At 41.3% G+C, this 18,450-nt stretch overlaps 1 protein-coding gene across 1 annotated transcript in view; it reads right to left on the bottom strand.

The window, feature by feature from the left end:
• Positions 1–469: 469 nt before the first annotated feature.
• PCOLCE2 (procollagen C-endopeptidase enhancer 2) overlaps positions 470–18,450 on the bottom strand; it is a 62,467-nt gene continuing 44,486 nt past the window's right edge. Inside the window, exons 5-9 of the mRNA XM_036996432.2 lie at positions 15,366–15,502; positions 9,957–10,111; positions 5,294–5,377; positions 3,092–3,259; positions 470–1,090 (exon numbers count right to left, since the gene is read on the bottom strand). Coding sequence (XP_036852327.1) covers positions 960–1,090; positions 3,092–3,259; positions 5,294–5,377; positions 9,957–10,111; positions 15,366–15,502 — 675 coding nt within the window. The 3' untranslated portion in view covers positions 470–959. The remainder of the gene's footprint in view (positions 1,091–3,091; positions 3,260–5,293; positions 5,378–9,956; positions 10,112–15,365; positions 15,503–18,450) is intronic.

The raw sequence follows: 18,450 nt of genomic DNA on the forward strand, positions 1-18,450 counted from the left end.
CAAGCTCACTTCTAATTTCAAGTCCTCTAAAATGACCAATTATGACTTAGGCTAGGAAAACAAGGACTAAACTCTGCAAGTCAGGGTAAAAGGGTTTACCTCTGGGGTGGAGACGGCTTCTCCTAGAGGCAGTGAGGGCACTGGGTTTGGAATGAGGACTCTGAATGTGGTTACCCACTTGGTCTCCCGGGAAATATGTGCTCTGGACAAGTCATTGAATATACCTGAGCTTCAATCTCTATTACAAAATGGAGGATTTGAACTGGGTGCCAGAGGGACACTATTCTAGCTCTAACATTCCCTGGTTCTGTGGGACTTCACTGTACGTTACTTTACATCAGGTCTATTTACATTGCTGCATCCATCTAATCCCCAAAGTTCTTGGAATGCTAATTCTTCTAACAAAGTGTAAATTGATACAAAGACAACCTTGTGTGTAAATAGCAGGGAATACTCTTTTTACAGTGTCCCATTTTCTATAAAAACAAGTTTAATGGCTGTTATATAATCATTAACAATATTTTATTAAGCATTGATTAAAAAACGGCAAGAAAAGGATATAACACCTCAGAGCAGATGCTTGAAGGTAAAACAAACGTTGCTATAAATATTGCACTTATAAAATCTCTTTTTTACATCTTCACACAGCTCATTTCTAAAATATCCTTTTACAGAGATTAGTATAAATAAACTGCTTCCAAACTGTCAACGCTTGCTTGATACATTGAGTTTCCTGTCTCCGCACTCAGTCTGCAGGTTTTCAATCAGGTATCTGCTCCTCTCAGTGCAGGCCCAGGACTTCCATCAGCAATATGAGAGGCCTCATACCTACCTCATGTGAAGAGTAAATCTTTCTGGATGCTCAATTTTTAATATTATAATATTTCTTTTCTACTGAGAAAAAATAGATCTTTCAAAGGCAATGACAGAAACACGGCTAAAATCGACACAATTCATTGTTAACATTGTTTGCCTTTCAAGGTATTCAGCAGCTTCTGATTCTTAGTCTTGAACATCATGATAAAGCTGTTTGGCATGATTTTGCCTCGCCCATCTTCACCCACTTGGCCCATAATAATATAATTTAGACCTTTAGAAAAAAGAAGATAAAATTAATTTTTTTCTCTGTGTGTTTGTTGGCTTGAAACAACTCAGACTGTAACTTACTGCTAGATAAATGTTCTGTAAGTGATATAATTATACATTTATTCTGTCTAGGATAAAATCTTGTTTAAGAATCTCATCAGCAAAAATTTAAATATAACTGAGTAAATGTAACTGCTAACATAGGAAACAGGATGGATGGTAAGATACAGATACGTCCTGCTCTGCAGTGCTGTCAGCTGGTGCATTTACTGAGGGTCTAGTGTGAACCATGCACTGTGTTCCTGTGAAAGGCTCTCCTTCCTCTAAGGACCTCTGGGACTCCCCAGCACACCAACCTCAGATGGCCTCTCGGGGTCCCATAATGCTTCTGGATTTCCCAGGCATTTGGCAACTAACAATGACCCGCTGTCTTTGGTTATTGTCATTTTGAACTTTTTTCAACATCCCCAGCATTTACAGTATGTAAGTTTTGTGAGGACATGGTTGGAGCATATACTTCTTTGCATTCTTTGCAAAAAATAGGCACTAAAAAGTACTTGTATCTGTTATACTATTTTTCACATATCAGTGTGTCTGGCTAAGTTAGGCCTAGACTAGGGCCTAAGCTGAGGTGTGTTGGGTTCAACTCTGAAAATTTATATTACCTCAAGAAAATGCCCTAAAGGAAGTGTCTACTACCACCTCCTTTATCCTCCCTCTGCTCCTGCGTGTTGTAAGAGAAATAAATATGTGCTTTCTTTTCATGCTGACATTGTCTTCATAATGGTCTTGAGCCTGTGAAAACTTGGAAGGTTGGGCAGGTGGACACCACCGCAAGGGTGCAGCATTCACATCATTCTGGGACATAACGGTAAGTATCTAGATGCGCATTATTTGCTGTTCCTGACAGTTCTGGAAAGAAGGTTTATCTCTTAAAGAGCCTCTGCTCTTCCCTCTGAAGAGTAATTGTGAGGCTGCTGGTCTTCTGACTTTCGTGAACAATCTGAATTCATAGTGAAGCTTTCTTGAAGTGGACATTCTGTCTCTGTCTCTGTCTCTGTCCGTGGTTTGGTTTGTTTTGGTTGTGGGGGACGTTTGTAACAAGAATGAGGAAGAGATGAGCTGAGATTAGATAGAGAAATCATGGTATATCACACAACAGAATACCAGGCATGATCACCATTCCAGAGAAAGGGAAAGATCTGTCTACATGAACTGCTTATGAACGATGTCTACATATATGTCATGAGGGGGCAAATATACACAGAATATGTATAGCATGACCCTTTTTTTTTAAGTGTGTATGTACATGTTCAAATGGACAGAAATTTTCTGCAAGAAATTTTTCATGGTACCTCTGAGGAAAAGAAAGGGGCTTCATTTTTAATTTATGTTCTTCTCTATTTAAACTTAAAAAACTATACATTATTTTTGTAAGTTAAAGAGCTTGTTTTAAAAAAAGTCATGTGCCTCTGGTTCTGGAGTAACTTTACTTTTCCCATAATTTCTCTTAATAAACAGATTCCCATCTATGGATTTCATGATGTTATACCTGCAAACAATTTCCAAATCTTTAATTCTAACCTATACACACCTCTCTCTTCTGAATTTCAGCTCTGAATTTCCTGTTCCTTGCTGGATATTTCCATCTAAACATAGTATAGGCACCTTATGTGCAATAACTGAAAATCTCATTCTCTTGAACTGCTCCTTCTGTGACTGAACCCCATTGATCCAACTTTAAATGCTTCCTGGGCTCATTCATCAGTTGCACTATCTCGTCCTCTTCTACAAGTTACAAGGCCTGGGATGAGAGCCCAATTCTGCCTGACTCCAAAAGCTTTCCTTCTATACCCAAAGTGGGCAATACATTAGCCCTGACTTTACTTCCCTGAACCAGCCATGGCTCAGAAAGATGGATGACTTGCTCAGAGAGGCTCTCTTGTTCCCCACTTAGACCCTGAAGTTCCCTAGAAGAAAAGCTGAAGTTTCCTTCCTTAGTCACCTCTTCTGAGGAGAGGGCACTGCTTGCAGACCACGATGACCTTGGCGCTCATGTTCTTGCCGGCCTGCTGAACTGCCAGATTTCCCTCTTTATAGATGTTGATGACTGAGACCGTGGCATGCACACTCCCGCCTCGGGTGACGGTCGTGATGACAGTGCCAGCCAATACTGAAGGAAACATTTTTTGAAATAACATAACAGTGAAGGCAAACGTAAGCAGAACTGAACGTTTTACATTCTTCTAAGTTTCAGAGGGGAAACATTTTAATGCTTAAGAGAAGGCCCTAACAGAGCTCTCGAATTTGTGCATGTGTCACCAAAATTCAGATCGAAAAAAGTGCCCAAGGAGCTGCAGTGCTACCCAGGAGAGAAACATTCTGCAGCCCATTGCTGAGATGGAGACTCTTTCCAGGGGTTTATCCAACACGTGCATCAAATACCAAATAAGGGATAGCTTATAAGCCTCTCCCTCTCCCGTGAACACTCACCCAGCCCTTGAATCTTTGGAGGCAATATCACACAAGGAGGCTGCGTGATGGGGGTCTGAGCCTCGAGGATCTGAGTCTGTCGCTCCCCCACCAGGCCCTTCCCTTTACCTCTCTTCTCTCCTTGAACTTGGGTCATCCCATGGGTCCTGCTCTCTCTCAAATTATCAGTAAATATCTTTTGCTGGGCCTTTCATATTCCCTTTCTTACCCACCCTGTTTATCTCATTTAACAAGTCAAAGTATAGAACTGAGGTATAACTTAAAACCTTTCCTTGCTTTAAAAGAAAGAACTAGCAAAATTCAGTTCCCTCTCTCTTTCCATTGTGACACTCAGAGAAAAGAGTCTCACTTCTACGCTGCAGGAAAAAAGATGTTGTGTTTCTCGAAGGCATGCTTTGGGCATTTTGGGGGGCACGATTCTGTGTGGCGTAAGCCTTGCACTGAATGATGCTGTATGAGCCCCGTCCCTCCCAGAAAAACCAGCAGCACGCCCCACTTGGTGTGCCAACCAAAAACTGCCCCTAGAGGAGTGTTACCAATGTTGGGTGAGGACCAATGGCCACAGGTGATACTATTTGGTCATTTTGCTATGTAGGTGAGTCACAATGAGAATAAATCAAGTTTTGGACTTGGTTGATATGACCATTTCGGGATAAAATAAGAATTCACTGCTTACATAGTATGCAAAACACATACAATCAGAATTCTTATCATGCCTTACTTTGATTCTGGTGGGATGTCCACTGGTAGCTAAGTGAGATCAAGTGGCTCCAAAGGACAAGGAGGAGGATGTCCTTAAGCACATTCTCCAGAAGACCAAAGTGGACGTGGCAGCCATGACACCTGGTGCTGTTTTAATTTTTATGCCAGTTATTTGAGTATCAACATGCAAACTCCAGGAAGGTGTAGGGCCCCGGAGTCTTCAGTGCCTTCACGCCTTCACTGTAACAGTTATGGAACTGTCTGGGCTGCGGACAGTTGCCACTTTAAAGTGTAGGCACAGCAAGCAAAGCCTCGGCTGGGAGGCCCCTTGCTTTGTGTAGCCTATTTAGGTTGTAGCAACTTTCTTTTCCTGATAAGATTTTTAAAAACTGTTCCTTTTAAACATAACTGACACAAAGTTGGTCTCTTTTGCTCTTAAGGGGTTTTCACAGAAAGTGCATTTTTTTAAATGGGAAAAAGCTCCTAGAAATTCTAAGTTAATGGGTAATATCTCCTCAGGTCCAATTTATAAGAGTTTCCAAATGGATTTCAGATTTCTAAGTTTTAATTTAGTACTTTGGAAGGACACTATGGAGGAAATACTTGAATTTGTTCTGAGAGAGGCCAGCTTGGCTATGTTTCTAATTTACTTAAGTTGGATTACAGATGTATGAAAAAATACTCAGCACATGAAAAATATGTGAGAAAAAAAAGGATAGATTTTATTTAGGAATACTGAGCCAGCTAGAACACAGTGTTACACTAAGAAGGGCCAGGACTCAAATTATTAAGCTCATGGGGAAAAAGTTTATTTTCTGTATACATGCTGTTCTCAGTTGTGAAATCTAGCACTTTGAACAGCACAAGTCAACATACCTTAGAGGGGAGGAAAATAGCTTCTTGGGTAAATGAAGAGTGTAACTGACCCTTTGCTACCACATTCATTGCAATTCCTGTGAGCTTAAGCATACAGTCTCAAGTTTCTGACTAAAGGCTGGGTTTTATTTCTTACCAAAGTTACTTGAGCAGTAATTGCTCTCCAGAGTCCCTGACCGTCTACATTTCTGTTGACACAGGGCCACAGTGGGTTTCAAACCTTAATTCAAAGAAGAAAGACAAGATTCAGGAAAACGAATCAGGTATAACTGGTGTTTAGATATCAGTCTATCAATTTTAAATTCCCATTTATTTCCTTGAGCAATCTGCCATGGCCATGAAATAAATAAAATGCATGCAAAAGAAATTCTTCATGCTTCCAACTCCTGCTCTAATTTCCTCAGAGTAACTCAATACCCCCTGCTGAATTTTAAACCTAAGATCAAAGATAACTGAAATTTAGCCCTATTCTCCTCTTCCTTTATATATAACTAAGACTACAATCAAAAATACAGTCTTCATGTGCCCTGCACATGAAGAAAAGCTCAGTATGAACAAATATGAACCTGCAATAGTGGTGAATTCTTCACTATATAAAAGGAATCCTATAGTGTAGAGGATGGAGGGAGCTTTCTTGGTGCATGTAAAGTATGCAGTTGCCCAATATAGGTTTTTAGAAACACTGCTCATGTATAAAGTGTGTTATATCTGTACTTAAAGGCAACTAATCACTAAACATTTAATTTGAGTCTGTCATCTAAATAGATAAACACAGTGGTTCTCAACCATGGGGGATTTTGCCCCTTAGATGACATATGGCAATGTCTGGAAATACTTGTCATGCTGAGGGTGGGAGAGGGGGCTAGCAGGGGGACTACTGGCATCTAGTGGGTAGATGCCAGGGATGCTACTAAATATCTCTGAAGCATATAACGAGCAGGAGAGCCCCCAGCAGGATTATCTGCCCAAAATGTAAATAAAGCTAAAGTTGAGAGACTGTTAACAAAATGAAAATATTTAATCCCCATTATCATCATTAAAAATGTTTCAAAGATATTTGCTAATTATTCACTTACATGCAACAATATGATAGGAAGAACTAAACAAAACAACTGTAACAGAATTGTACTTGTCAGGTAAGAATTTGTAATTGTAATATTGCCCTTCTAATATGTTCAGTTCTTCTGTGAATTTACTGCTTGTCCATTTACTTAAGAGTACCCCTACTTAACTCCAAAAAGGATCTGAAGTGGGTTACAGTATTAAAATACATACAATTTAATGTTAAAATACATATAATCACTTACACATATATGTATGTGTGTGTGTGTATATATTTTTTTTTTCCAAAGATGAAGAGCTCAGAGAACATTTAGATGGTGCATTATTCCAGAAGTTCAAGACAGAATCAACAAGGAGTGGCTCTTCCTGTCTGGTGATCATCCTTTGATGTGGACCACTGGAAACCAGCTCCTCCCCAGCCTCAGCAGTCAGTCTGGAGGTGGGGTGCATGTCCCCACTCCACCCCCTCTCCCTGCGGTGGGTCCCTGCCTCCCTGCCTGTAAGTCACCCGCTGCAGCACGAGGACCCTCCCCACCTGGGTGGTCTCCCCTGCCCTGCGCTCCCACGTGGCACCTGTGCTCCTCCTGCCATGTCGGGTGGGTCCGCCTCCTCGTGGACGACCCCTCCCAGGGCGGAGGCCTCACGCTTCCCGAGAGTTCCCTCTGCTCGTCTTTCATCTCCAGTCTCTTGAATGTAGACATCCTCATACCCGGTATAGCTGCTTCTCCTTCAGGCTTGCTTACTTTTTTCTCATGACTACCTTTTTCCCTATCCTGGACCCCTCATTCCCCTAACCCATCAGCCTGGGCCTGTCTTTACTTCCTTAACTCTTCCACTTAGTTTCCACGGTCCATTATTTCAGCCCTTTTCTTGCCAATGCCTTCAGCTCCCGTCCCCTCCCGCCCTCAGCCCCTGCAGGAAGGCTGGAGGAGCCTCCATTTTCTATGCCTGCACTCAGACAGCTGGGTGCACAATGTACCCTCATCCAAGTGGCAGCTGTTGAAAGGATCAACTTGCTCTCCAATTTCCACAGCTGCTTTTCAAATTCTTTTTCATTCTCCTAATCCCCCAGGGATCTCACCTCCCTTCCCAATCTCAGCAGGTGACTTTGCCTATTTTCTAGAGAGAACAGGAGAAAATGTCCTCAAGATCCCCACCAAACCTCCGAAGTCATCTTTGCCTGGATCCTCTGTCTTCTTTCCCCCAACTCGAGACGAGCGTGCCCACCCCTGGTCTGAAATGCACGCTCTGTGAGGCCTCTGGCAGCCAAACCCTCCCACCTCTGCAGGAATTTCTTCCTCAGTTTACTCTTTCCATCTGCCCTGGTGTTTCCTTTGTCGGCTACTTGTCATTAGCTTTCCCATGTTCAAGGCACTCAACGCTCCCTCTCCTTTAGGGCCAAGTTTGCGGAATGAGCTGCTCGAACTTCATCTCCAATCTCCATTTCTTCACCCTGTCCTGTCCCACATGCCCCTCAGCCTACTCTGTCTGGCTCCTGCCTGCACAACTCCACTCACACAGCTCTTGCTGGGATCTCAGGAAATCAAATGGAAACATTTTAGTCCTTCCCTTTTTTGAAATCTTTTGACCACCTTTCTCGAACATTCCCTTCCACGACACATGCTCCTGGTTCTCATCCCTCACCCATAGCTGCTCCTTTCCAGTCCCTTCACCAACATATCCTCCTCTTTGAAGAAGTTGGAGTTTCTAGAGATATAATTCCAGCTCTTCTTTTACGCCTAACCTCTCCCAAGGAAATATCATTCTAGGTCATTGTATCAGCCATGTATATGCTGATGACTCTCAAAATTAAATCTCTTGCTTAAATCTCTCTTCTGGTCTGGAGGCCAGCAGATCAAACTGTCCACATGACATCCCCACTTGAGGGTCTCACAGATACCTTGAACCCAACCCACAGCTTAAGTTATGAATCTACCTCTAGACCCAATGTGAATGGTAACATTATTGCCCAAGTCGAGCAAGCCAGGGACCTGCGAGGCATTCCTGACACCTCCCTGATCTCCCTAGTCCAGGGGATCACCAAGGCCTGTCAGTAACTCCCAAGGACCCCGGCTTGCACAAGAGTCAACATCTGACTGTCATATTCCTGCCATGCTGCACTTCACCTGGACAACCCTAGCACCTGCTGATCCTCTTGACCCCTACCGCCCATTCACCTCACAGAGGCCAGGGTGATTCTTCGTAAAATGTGAATCTAACCCGAACTTTGCTTAAATCCATCGACAGCTTCTCCCACATTTAGGGCAGAATCCAAAATACTTGGAGCATAAGGAGAGAGGTGGTAAGGCCCAAAGATGAAACTAGAAAGAGAGGCTAGGAGCAAAGTGTGAAGGGCCTTACATGGAGTTCAGCTCCTGTGCTAATATGATAGCCACTAGCCACATGAAGCTTTCAGAATTTCATAAAATTAAAATTTCGGTTCTTCAGTATCACTAGCCACATTTTAAGTGTTCAGTAGTGGCTAGTGTATTGAATTAAATGGGACACACTGTTCCCTGTGTGTGGTGGTGAGGCAGTGGGGAGGTCAGAGAGAGGAAGTCAGAGATGACCGTAAGCATCTGGGCACTGATACCGTGGACCATGCTTGGGGAAAATAAGTGGAGAAGCAGGTATGAGATGAAAAATAGTGTGATAAAAACTAGTTGAGTTTGATGTGTGTTTGTTTAAATGTCTAGCAGTTGCAAAACTCTAGGATATAATTACAGATAGTTTGCAATTTCAGAGAAAGTTTAGGACTAGAGATATAAGCCGGGGAGCTACTAGCACCGAGGGTGTGGTCAGCGAATTCACTGGAGGCAGTAAGGCCACCAGGGTCCACGGAGACAAGCTGGAGAAATGCTGCGGCAGCAGGAGGCAGTATGCGCCCAGGCCACAAGGTGGCACACGTGTCGAGTGCTCAGAAACACCAGCCCTTCCAGAAGCGCCCGGACTCCAGGTGCATAAAGAAAATGATGGGTAATAAAGCTGGGCTTATTTCAGCCTATATCCTATCTTAACCTTAGAACCTTCATTCCCAATTTTTTTCTCCTCCTTTGATTTTGATTTTTGAGATCTGGGGCCTGAAAATCCACTGAGTAGAGCTGAACAGGATGTAGACTAGATGCAGAGACCCACTCTTGCCTCCAGCTTTTAGATCATGCCCCAAACCAGTTTCCCACCTTGTTCTTAAATCATCTTCAGCAACAAGATTCAAGTCTTATTATTCAAGGCTTCTATAATACATCAAAGTTTTTTTGTTTGATTTATCCCAATTTGAAAAAAATAATATAGTTTATACGACATATTTTAGAGGGAAGGGAAGCCAAAAAGAAAGACCAGTTAAATACTGGCAGAGGTGAAAACAGGCAGGTATCAAGGCCCTAGAAATTTAACCTAAAATACCATTGAAATGTGATTTAAAAAACACATAATTTTATAAGTGTCAGAAAAGAAAAACTAGGCTTATGAAGATCTGTGCCTATAAGAGGGTTCCTAGTAAGTTTTAAGTAGTCATAATTTTCCAAGATGACATTTAAAAAACATTAGCTTATTAAGTATTCTTACACCTTATACTTTTATTTCATTAATAGAGTCATATCATTCTCCCACATATGTAAGTTTTCATCTTATTTTAGTTTCAAGTATCTTCCTCCTACTTACATTTTTTTTTTTTACTTCAAAACAATTTTTCTTATACTATGAAGTTTGTGCACAAACTTTAAAACAGAAGAACTTACCTGTAGTCACAGGGAATGTGGTGGTAATAGGTGGTGCTGTAGTTACAGGTAGTTTTTTTGGCCTGAATTTGTAGTGACCAATAAATCCATCTGCAGTTAAACTTAAGTCTGATAAAAACTGAATGAGAAGTTCATTTCTCTCAGATACAATTGGCCTAAAAGAAGAAAAGTTTAAGTGGCACTTCTCTGAAATACAGAATTTTCCAGCTTTCCATTAATTTCTGACAACAGGTGCTGTGTTTTATGCAAACCACTGAATTATATCTTCACAATGACCATATTATTAGTTCCTTTTTAGGGAAAAGGCAACTGAAATTCAGAGTGTTGAAGTGATTTGCCCAAGGCCTCACAACAAGTATGTGGAAAAGTCAGAATTTGAACCCAGGACCAGATGACTAGAGACTGGGTAGACACTGGGACCAACGTAAACTTTGAAGCTGTGGCTGGTTCTTCATAAGCACCTTAGGGTTTGACCTCACTTGGGGACCACACAGCTTTTCTGAACTAAGACTCTGGGTTCTGGTTGCCCTGGGGAGCTAGGGATGCTGGCCAAGCAGAGACTCAAGATGAAGAAATTCAATGAAAAAGTTCCCATGCCCTGTGAAGACACTGCCAAAGGGATTGTCTCGGTGGGCTGGCCAGCTGGGGCTAAAAAAGCCATGCAGGGTTTAATGGAGCTTCCATTTCATTTTTAATGAAGATTCTTATGCATGCCTGAAATGGAAACATTCCTTTTTTAATCGTGGTGGCAAACTGCCGTAAAGGAGAAACAAAAGACATATTACTTTGGTGTTCATGACTGACATCATTAAGAACTCTAATTTTAAAGCCGTGTTAGGAGCTTGCTGGTTTGTTGGTACTAAAGATTTACAGGTGATAATAACCAGGGCTCAAAAGCTCTCTTAAATCTTAGGACATAACTGTATTATACAAAATAGTAGCTCCATTTACGTTTTTGCCATTATTATTTAAACAGTGGTTTAAATAAAAGCAGTTTGTCTAGTTCTATTTAAAAACTATTTAATTCAGACATGAAAATAATTAATTAAAAATGTAAACATTTAAATTTAAAAATTAAATAAGCATACCTCATTTTATTGCACTTCGCTTTATTGTGCTTCCCAGACACTTCATGTTTTACAAATTGAAGGTTTGTGGCAACCCTGCATATAGCAAGTCTATCAGCACCATTTTTCTAACAGCATTGGCTCATTTTGTATCTTTGTGTTGCATCGTGGTTAGTTGTCACAGTATTTCAAACTCTTCAAATTGTTATTGTATTTATTAGGATGCTCTGTGACCAGTGATCTTTGATGTTGTGATTTTAATTGTTTTGGGATACCACGAACCACACCATATAAGATGGCAAACTTAATCGCTAAATATTGTGCATGCTCTGACGGCTCCACCGACCACCCATTCCCCATCTCTCTCCCTCTCCTCAGGCCTCCCTATTCCCTGAGACACAACAATACTGAAATTAAGCCAATTAATAACTCTGCAATGGCCTCTACAGTGAAAGGAAGAGTTGCACATCTTTCACTTTAAGTCAAAAGTTAGACATGATTAAGCCTAGTGAGGATGGCATGTCAAAAGCCAAGGCAGGCCGAACACTAGGCCTCCTGTGCCAAACAGTCAGCCAAGTGTTGAATGCAAAGGAGTTCTTGATGGAAATTAGAAGTGCTCCTACAGTGAATACAAATGATAAGGAAACAAAACAGCCTTATTGCTGAGAAGGAGAAAGTACGAGTGGTCTGGAGAGAAGATCAAACCAGCCACAACATTCCCTTAAGCCAAAGCCTAATTCAGAGCAAGACCCTAACTCTCCTCAATTCAGTACAGGGTGGGAGAACTGAGAAGGCTGCAAAGGAAAAGTGTGAAGCCAGCAGAGGTCAGTTCATGAGGTCTAAGGAAAGAAGCCACCTCCATAACACCAAAGTGCATGGTGAAGCACCAAGTGCTGATGGAGAAGCTGCAGCAAGTTATCCAGAAGATATAGTTCAGATCATTCATGGAGGTGGCTACACCCAACAGATTTGCAATGTACATGAAACAGTCTTCTATTGTAAGAAGATGCCATCTAGGACTTTCATAGCTAGAGAGAAGAAGTCAATGCCTGGCTTCAAAGCCTCAAAGGACAGCTCATTCTCTGTTAGGGATTAATACAGCTGGTAACTTCAAGCTGAAGCCAAGGCTCATTGATAATTCTGAAAATCTTAGAACCCTTAAGAACTGTGCTAAACCTCTGCCTGTGCTCTATAAATGGAAGAACAAAGCCTGGATGACAGCACATTTGTTTACAACATGGTTTACTGAATATTCTAAGCCCACTCTCGAGACCTAATGCTCAGAAAATAGACTCCTTTCAAAATATGACTACTCATTGACAATGCATCAGTCACCCAAGAGCTCTGACAGAGATGTACAAAGAGATGGATGTTGTTTTCGTGCCTGCTAACACAACATCCATTCTGTGGCCCATGAATCAAGGAGTCATTTCAACTTTCAAGTCTTATCATTTAACAATGACACTTTGTAAATCTATAGCTGCCATAGATTATTATTTCCCTGATGGATCTGAGCAAAATCCAATTGAAAACCTTCTGGTAAGGATTCACCATTCTAGATGTCATTAAGAACATTTATGATTCATGGGAAGAGGGCAAACTATCAACATTAACTGGAGTTTGGAAGAAGTTGATTCCAACCCTCACAGGTGACACTGAGGAGTTCAAGACATCCTGGAGGAAGGACTGCAGATGTGGGGGAAACAGCGAGGGAACTAGCACTAGATGTGGAGCCTGAAGATGGCACTGAGTTGCTGCAATTTCATGATAAAACTTGAGCCGTTGTGGAGTTGCTTCTTATGAGTGAGCAAAGAAACTGGCTCCCTGAGATGGCTTCTACTCCTGGTGAAGACGCCGTGAGGATTGTTGAAATGACAACAAAGGACTTACAATGTGACATAAACTTAGTTATAAAGTGGTGGCAGGGTTTGAGAGGATTGACTCCAAACAGGATCCTGTGCTGCAGAGAAATTGTTCATAAAAGGAAGAGTTAATCTATGTGGCAAACTTCACTGTGGTCTTATTTTAAGAAGTTGCCACCCCAGCCTTCAGCAACTAGCACCCTAATCGCCAGCAGCCAAACACTGAGGCAGGACCTGCACCAGCAGACAGATCATGGCCCAGTGGGAACTCAGATGATGGTTAGCATTCTGTAGCAATAATGTTTCTGAAATTAAGATGTGGACATTTCTTATGGACATAAAGCTAACACATACTTAATAGACTACAGTATAGTGTAAATGTAAATTTTATGTGCACTGGGAAACCAAAAATCCATTTGACTCATTTTACTGCAATATTCAATTTATTCTGGAGCTCTGGAACCAGGTTGCCTGTATTTGATTAATTGGTGGTTTGACTAAAATCCTTTTTTGAGGCATCTTCTTAACTGAACCACTTCTTGGACATCACGGAGCAAATAATGGGGCCAGCTACTTTTAGTGGGTGTGAGTAGAGGGGAGGTACATTTGTATTTGACTCCAACCAGTTAGAAAGACTGCAGGATATTTTCTGTCCTGAAGGTTATCTTCTGGGACAAGGATGGGATAAACCTAAGAGCAAACTTCATGACCTACATTTATAGTGCTGGACACCCAAGTGTCCGATGTAACTTAAATAATGCTTCTGAGAATCAAGACTTTAACAGAAATATTTTGTCTTGCTTTTGAAAACACATTCCACTAAATAAACACATTGTGTATGAAACACGATTCTCAACTACAATTGCAAATAAAATGTTAATTTTGTTTAAATGATGAAATTGCAAAAGGCACTTATAATGAGCAGCAAAGGAAACCTTAAGACCCAACAAGGTCAGCCTTCTGGTCGTGATATTATAATTATACTGATCACTCACTGCCTCCTCTATGAACTAAACTTAGAAGCATTATAATGAAAGTTGAGTTTTCTCAAGGAAGAGTATTTTAGTAACAAAGACATATTTTTGTTATGCTGCTATGGAGTTTTAGTATGAATGTGACAGAATCACAGTGCCATCAACGTACTGAGGGCCAAGTGGTGTGTCTGCAAATTAGTGTTACAAATAACTAGAAATGCAAGAGGAAATCTCTCCAGGATCCACTCTGCCCTGGCAAATCCCGGGAATGGATCAGAGCTGCTGCGTCATGTCTTACAAAGCTGGCTGTGTTAGCTGCTTCCCCTGTCTTCCACTTTGTCAATCACTACAGCCAGTCAACCACCATGTCTGCCAATTGTGCATCCTAAAGAATTTCTTGATCCACACTGTCCTCTTCATTCACCCTTTCCTACCTCCTCGATTGTACCTAGACCCCTGCCATAGCCCCCCTAGAGCCTGCCTGCTCATCCTGTCTAGGATGGGGGTTCTGGAGGCACTGGCCTATCACTTCCTGCCTCAATGTACTTGGAGGGCTCCCATGTCTGCAGAACATGGACCCCAGCTCTGGCCTCCTTGCCTACTCTCTCTCTAGGTCCCCAACTCAAAGTTTAGGCTGTGGAATAGCACGTAGCTCCTCTGGGTATCTGCATTACCGGAGCTCCCTCTCTCTGGAATGACTCTATCATCCTTTTGACTCTGACTAACTCCAACTCTTCTTTCAAGGCTCAGCTTTAAGAGGTACCATCTCCTCCAAAAAACCTCCCTTTACTCCCCACCACCTGTCCTGACTCCTTGTCAGAAATCCACCCAAGACATTCCTCTGCCAATTAGCCTGGCAGCCCCTTTTCATTCCCTCCCATCACTTATCTTTGTATTTCTGATTTATCTTTTCATTCCAGGTACCCACCACAGTGCCCACCACACAGCTGGGGTGCAGTGAAGGCTTCTGAGCTGCATGCAGAGGTGCTGATAGCGCATGGAAGCAGACCCAGGGAGGGTGAGACGCTGGCCCCCAGCCACAGCGCTCCTCGTCCTATTCACCACGTAACAGCAGAAAAGCTCCCCAAACAGGGTTTCTCATTTTCTGCACTGCCCCACCCCAGGAGTACTCCAACCGTGGAAAAATATTCCTCCAGTCAAGTGTTAGTTGGGCTGGCACTCAGACCGCTCCAAGCCGGCCCTCAAAAGTGAGTCAGCTCCACAGCCCCCTCCACAGCCTCGCCTCCCACCAGCTCTGCGTCTGTTTATCTGTTTGACTCCCCAGACTTCTCTACCCTCTCCTGAATGTTGCCTCACTTTCTGGGTTGGCTACTCCTTGTGCTGGTCCCAAATTGAGACTCCTCTGCCATGGAACCCAAGAATTTGTGAACAGAAGAACAGCAGCATAAAATCTTCCAGAAAGTAAACTATAATCGGGCAATTTAATAAGAAACACACTTAGAACCACCACTAAAATATTAATGAAATGGAAAAGGTGCTACTTACGCAGGTGGACTATCACCACAATACTTTCCAATTCTTTTAGCGTCATTGACTTCTCCACCATTAAACACAGCCACATAGTCATATCGGCAGTAGTTATCGCGTTCCACATCAAACTTCTCAAACTTTAATTCTATAAGCTTCAGTGAAAGCACAACATTAAAAGTGTTGAAAAAAGCAGTGCTGAATAGCCTCAAATGGAAACCATGACTTTCCTTTGTAAAAGATGTATTTATTCAGTTTGTTATGTTTTTGTTTTCATATTTATTCTTTACTGAAGAAAATTGTGGTATACTTTTGCTTTAATTTTTAATCATTCCAGAAGACCATCTTAACCCCAGATCAACCTTAGCTAGGACCTTAAACTCAGAAGCTCTGTTCACTTACAGCTATGGAAGTATGGGAACACTTTGTAACCCCAGCAACCTACTTGCAGACCTTAATTGGGCACATGTTGGAGTGGGAAGGAGGGCTATGTACCAGCTTTGTTTTTCTCTAGAAGAAAACTAATTAATAGAAATACGTATTATATAAAATATCCCCTATGTTAGCGTGTGTTAGGTGGTAGTGTACGCGAATGTGGTTGGGTGGGTGAGATGGAGAGACTTGGTGCCCTTTTGGGGAAAGTAGACTAATATTCCCATCGCACGTAAAGAAGTCAAATTCTTTAGGACCATAGGTCCAGGGAAATGGGAATTCACTGTGATGTCTTCTTGAAGTATGTCCAAAAAATGTGCCTACTGAACACAGCCTACTTGATGATGTGATTGATTTTTGAAGAGACTGCATAAAAGCTCTATGCACAAAATCAGTGTTAGGTTTCTTAAGTATTTCTTAATTTTTTTTGCACCAATACCAATAATAGCATCCTAAATTATTCTAGTTAGTAGGAAGTTTTGTTTTAATAGGCAGTCATTCCCTTACAAACGGATTTTTCCAGATTATCTTCAATGTGTGAATCAAAGGCAATCTCACTGGATTCATAAATACCCATGGCACCAAGACAACTGGACCCTGAACTTTTTTTTAAATTAAAGTATCATTGATATACAATCTTATGTTGGTTTCAGATACACCACACAGTGGTTCAACATTCACCCATATTATCAAGGCCTCACCCCCCCAGTGTGGTCACCATCCATCAGTGTAGAAGATGTTACAGAATCATTAACTGTATTCTCTGGGCTACACTACCATCCCCGTGACCCCCCTATATTGTGATTGTGAATTATCGTGCCCCTTAATCTCCCCCGCCCCCCACCCTCCTCAACCTCTTCCCCTTGGTAACCACTGGAGCGGGACCCCACCCTTGCTGGGTGGCAGGTAGGCAGTCCATCCTCCCTACTGCTTAGGGAAGATGATGGGCATTCATTCCTATTAGGACAGGCACCACTGTTAGCTGAAGACCCCAGACACGGTAATCTGGGTCAAGATGGTAACAGCAACAGCACTGCAGAGGGACTAAAGGTAAGTTCTGGCTTTGAACCTACCTGCCATGTATCTACTTATTTACCCACCTTTTCAAAAAGTCGGCACCAGTGATGGGTGAATAATGGCTTATTCATCCTTAGCACTGCTTTAAATTATATTAAAATAATTTCTCTTTGGGTCCAGCAACTTCTCACCAGTTAGTAATAAAATGCTTTCCAGGTTATTAAAAAACTGGCTGAACATACTCTACTAGAATTAGTGACATAACAACTATTGGAGAGAAGATAAATAAATAAATAATAAATAAATGTTATGAAAAAGGGGAAAACTGTGATTAAAAAACGGAGGTAAGAAGTTTTTAATTAAAGAAAATGTCCACAGACTTGCACAGAAGTTATTTAGGACTTACTTTTCCCATTATATTTATTGTCCTTGGACAGAACTTTAAGTAATTTCAGACACTACCATAATCATAAAAAACTCAATTGGCTGAAGCCAAAAATCTCATTAATGAAATAAAACCCAAATTTACATTTAAATAAAGAGAAGAACAATGGAGAAAAGATGCTGAATTGTAATCTGCAAGTATAATTAAATTGAAATTATTTAGTTCAACATATTTACCTATGTTACAGAGAGAAAAATGATCAATACAATCTCAAGAATTCAATAATGTTTTAAATGTTTGAGAAATCTAGTTTTTTAAGTGTCATTTTGAACTATAAAATGTTCAACAGCTTTATAGAATCATTATTAAATAAATGACAATATTTTTCTTAAAAATAAAACTGAGTTTTGAGATTATGTGCAAAATGCGTGTGCTTGAGTGTGTGTGTTCAAATCACTCACTTGCCTGGCATATTTGCCTGAATAATTTTCCATTAATAAAATGAATATATTTCAAATGGCATTTGTGTAAATGATACAGATCAGGTGTAGAAGATTTTTTTTTTTAAACAATACCATAATGCTCAACACATGTAGTGTTTGATCAAAGTCTGAAGTGTTTGTAATGATAATTGTTTCAAAGTTATTTTCAAAAGTCTACAAAGTAGGCTTGGTCTATCCCCATGCTAAGTTCTGTCCTGCTATTCATATCTGACAGTAGTTCCCAGAAAGGGTAAAAATTCATATAATCTCAAACTAATAAACACTGGAAAACCAGACATTCTCTGCTGATTGTTTTAGAGCAGTGAATAAGTTAGTTGTGGGGAACCTGCACACATTTTATTTTAAATAACCAGAAAAACTACAAAGCAGACTAGCTTTCATGTCAGACCCCTCGCTCTTGGAGGAGATGGTGTGGCAGCTTGTGCTGGCTTTATCGAAATGCTGCAGACTGGTTTTGATGTGGTGATTTGGCTACAGCAGGACATGATGGGTTTGCTATGGGAGAGAATGGTAACATGAGATGTGCATGCCCTTCAGGATTTTTACCCCCCACACTTAGCCACTGCAGCTGCTAACATCTCCACAGGGTTAAACAGTCTCAGTTGGTGCTTGCTTACCATTTGTATTTCAAAACCTGTTTTGAAAATTATGACAGTATAATAGGAAATTAAATCCATGATTTTGCAAGTCAGATAGTGCAAAAGCAACTTCAATTTGGGCCTTCATATGAAGAAATATCTGTGTCCAGCAGGGTCTCCATTGCCCT

This window comes from Manis javanica, chromosome 3 (genome assembly GCF_040802235.1).
Source record: "Manis javanica isolate MJ-LG chromosome 3, MJ_LKY, whole genome shotgun sequence".
NCBI lineage: Eukaryota > Metazoa > Chordata > Mammalia > Pholidota > Manidae > Manis > Manis javanica.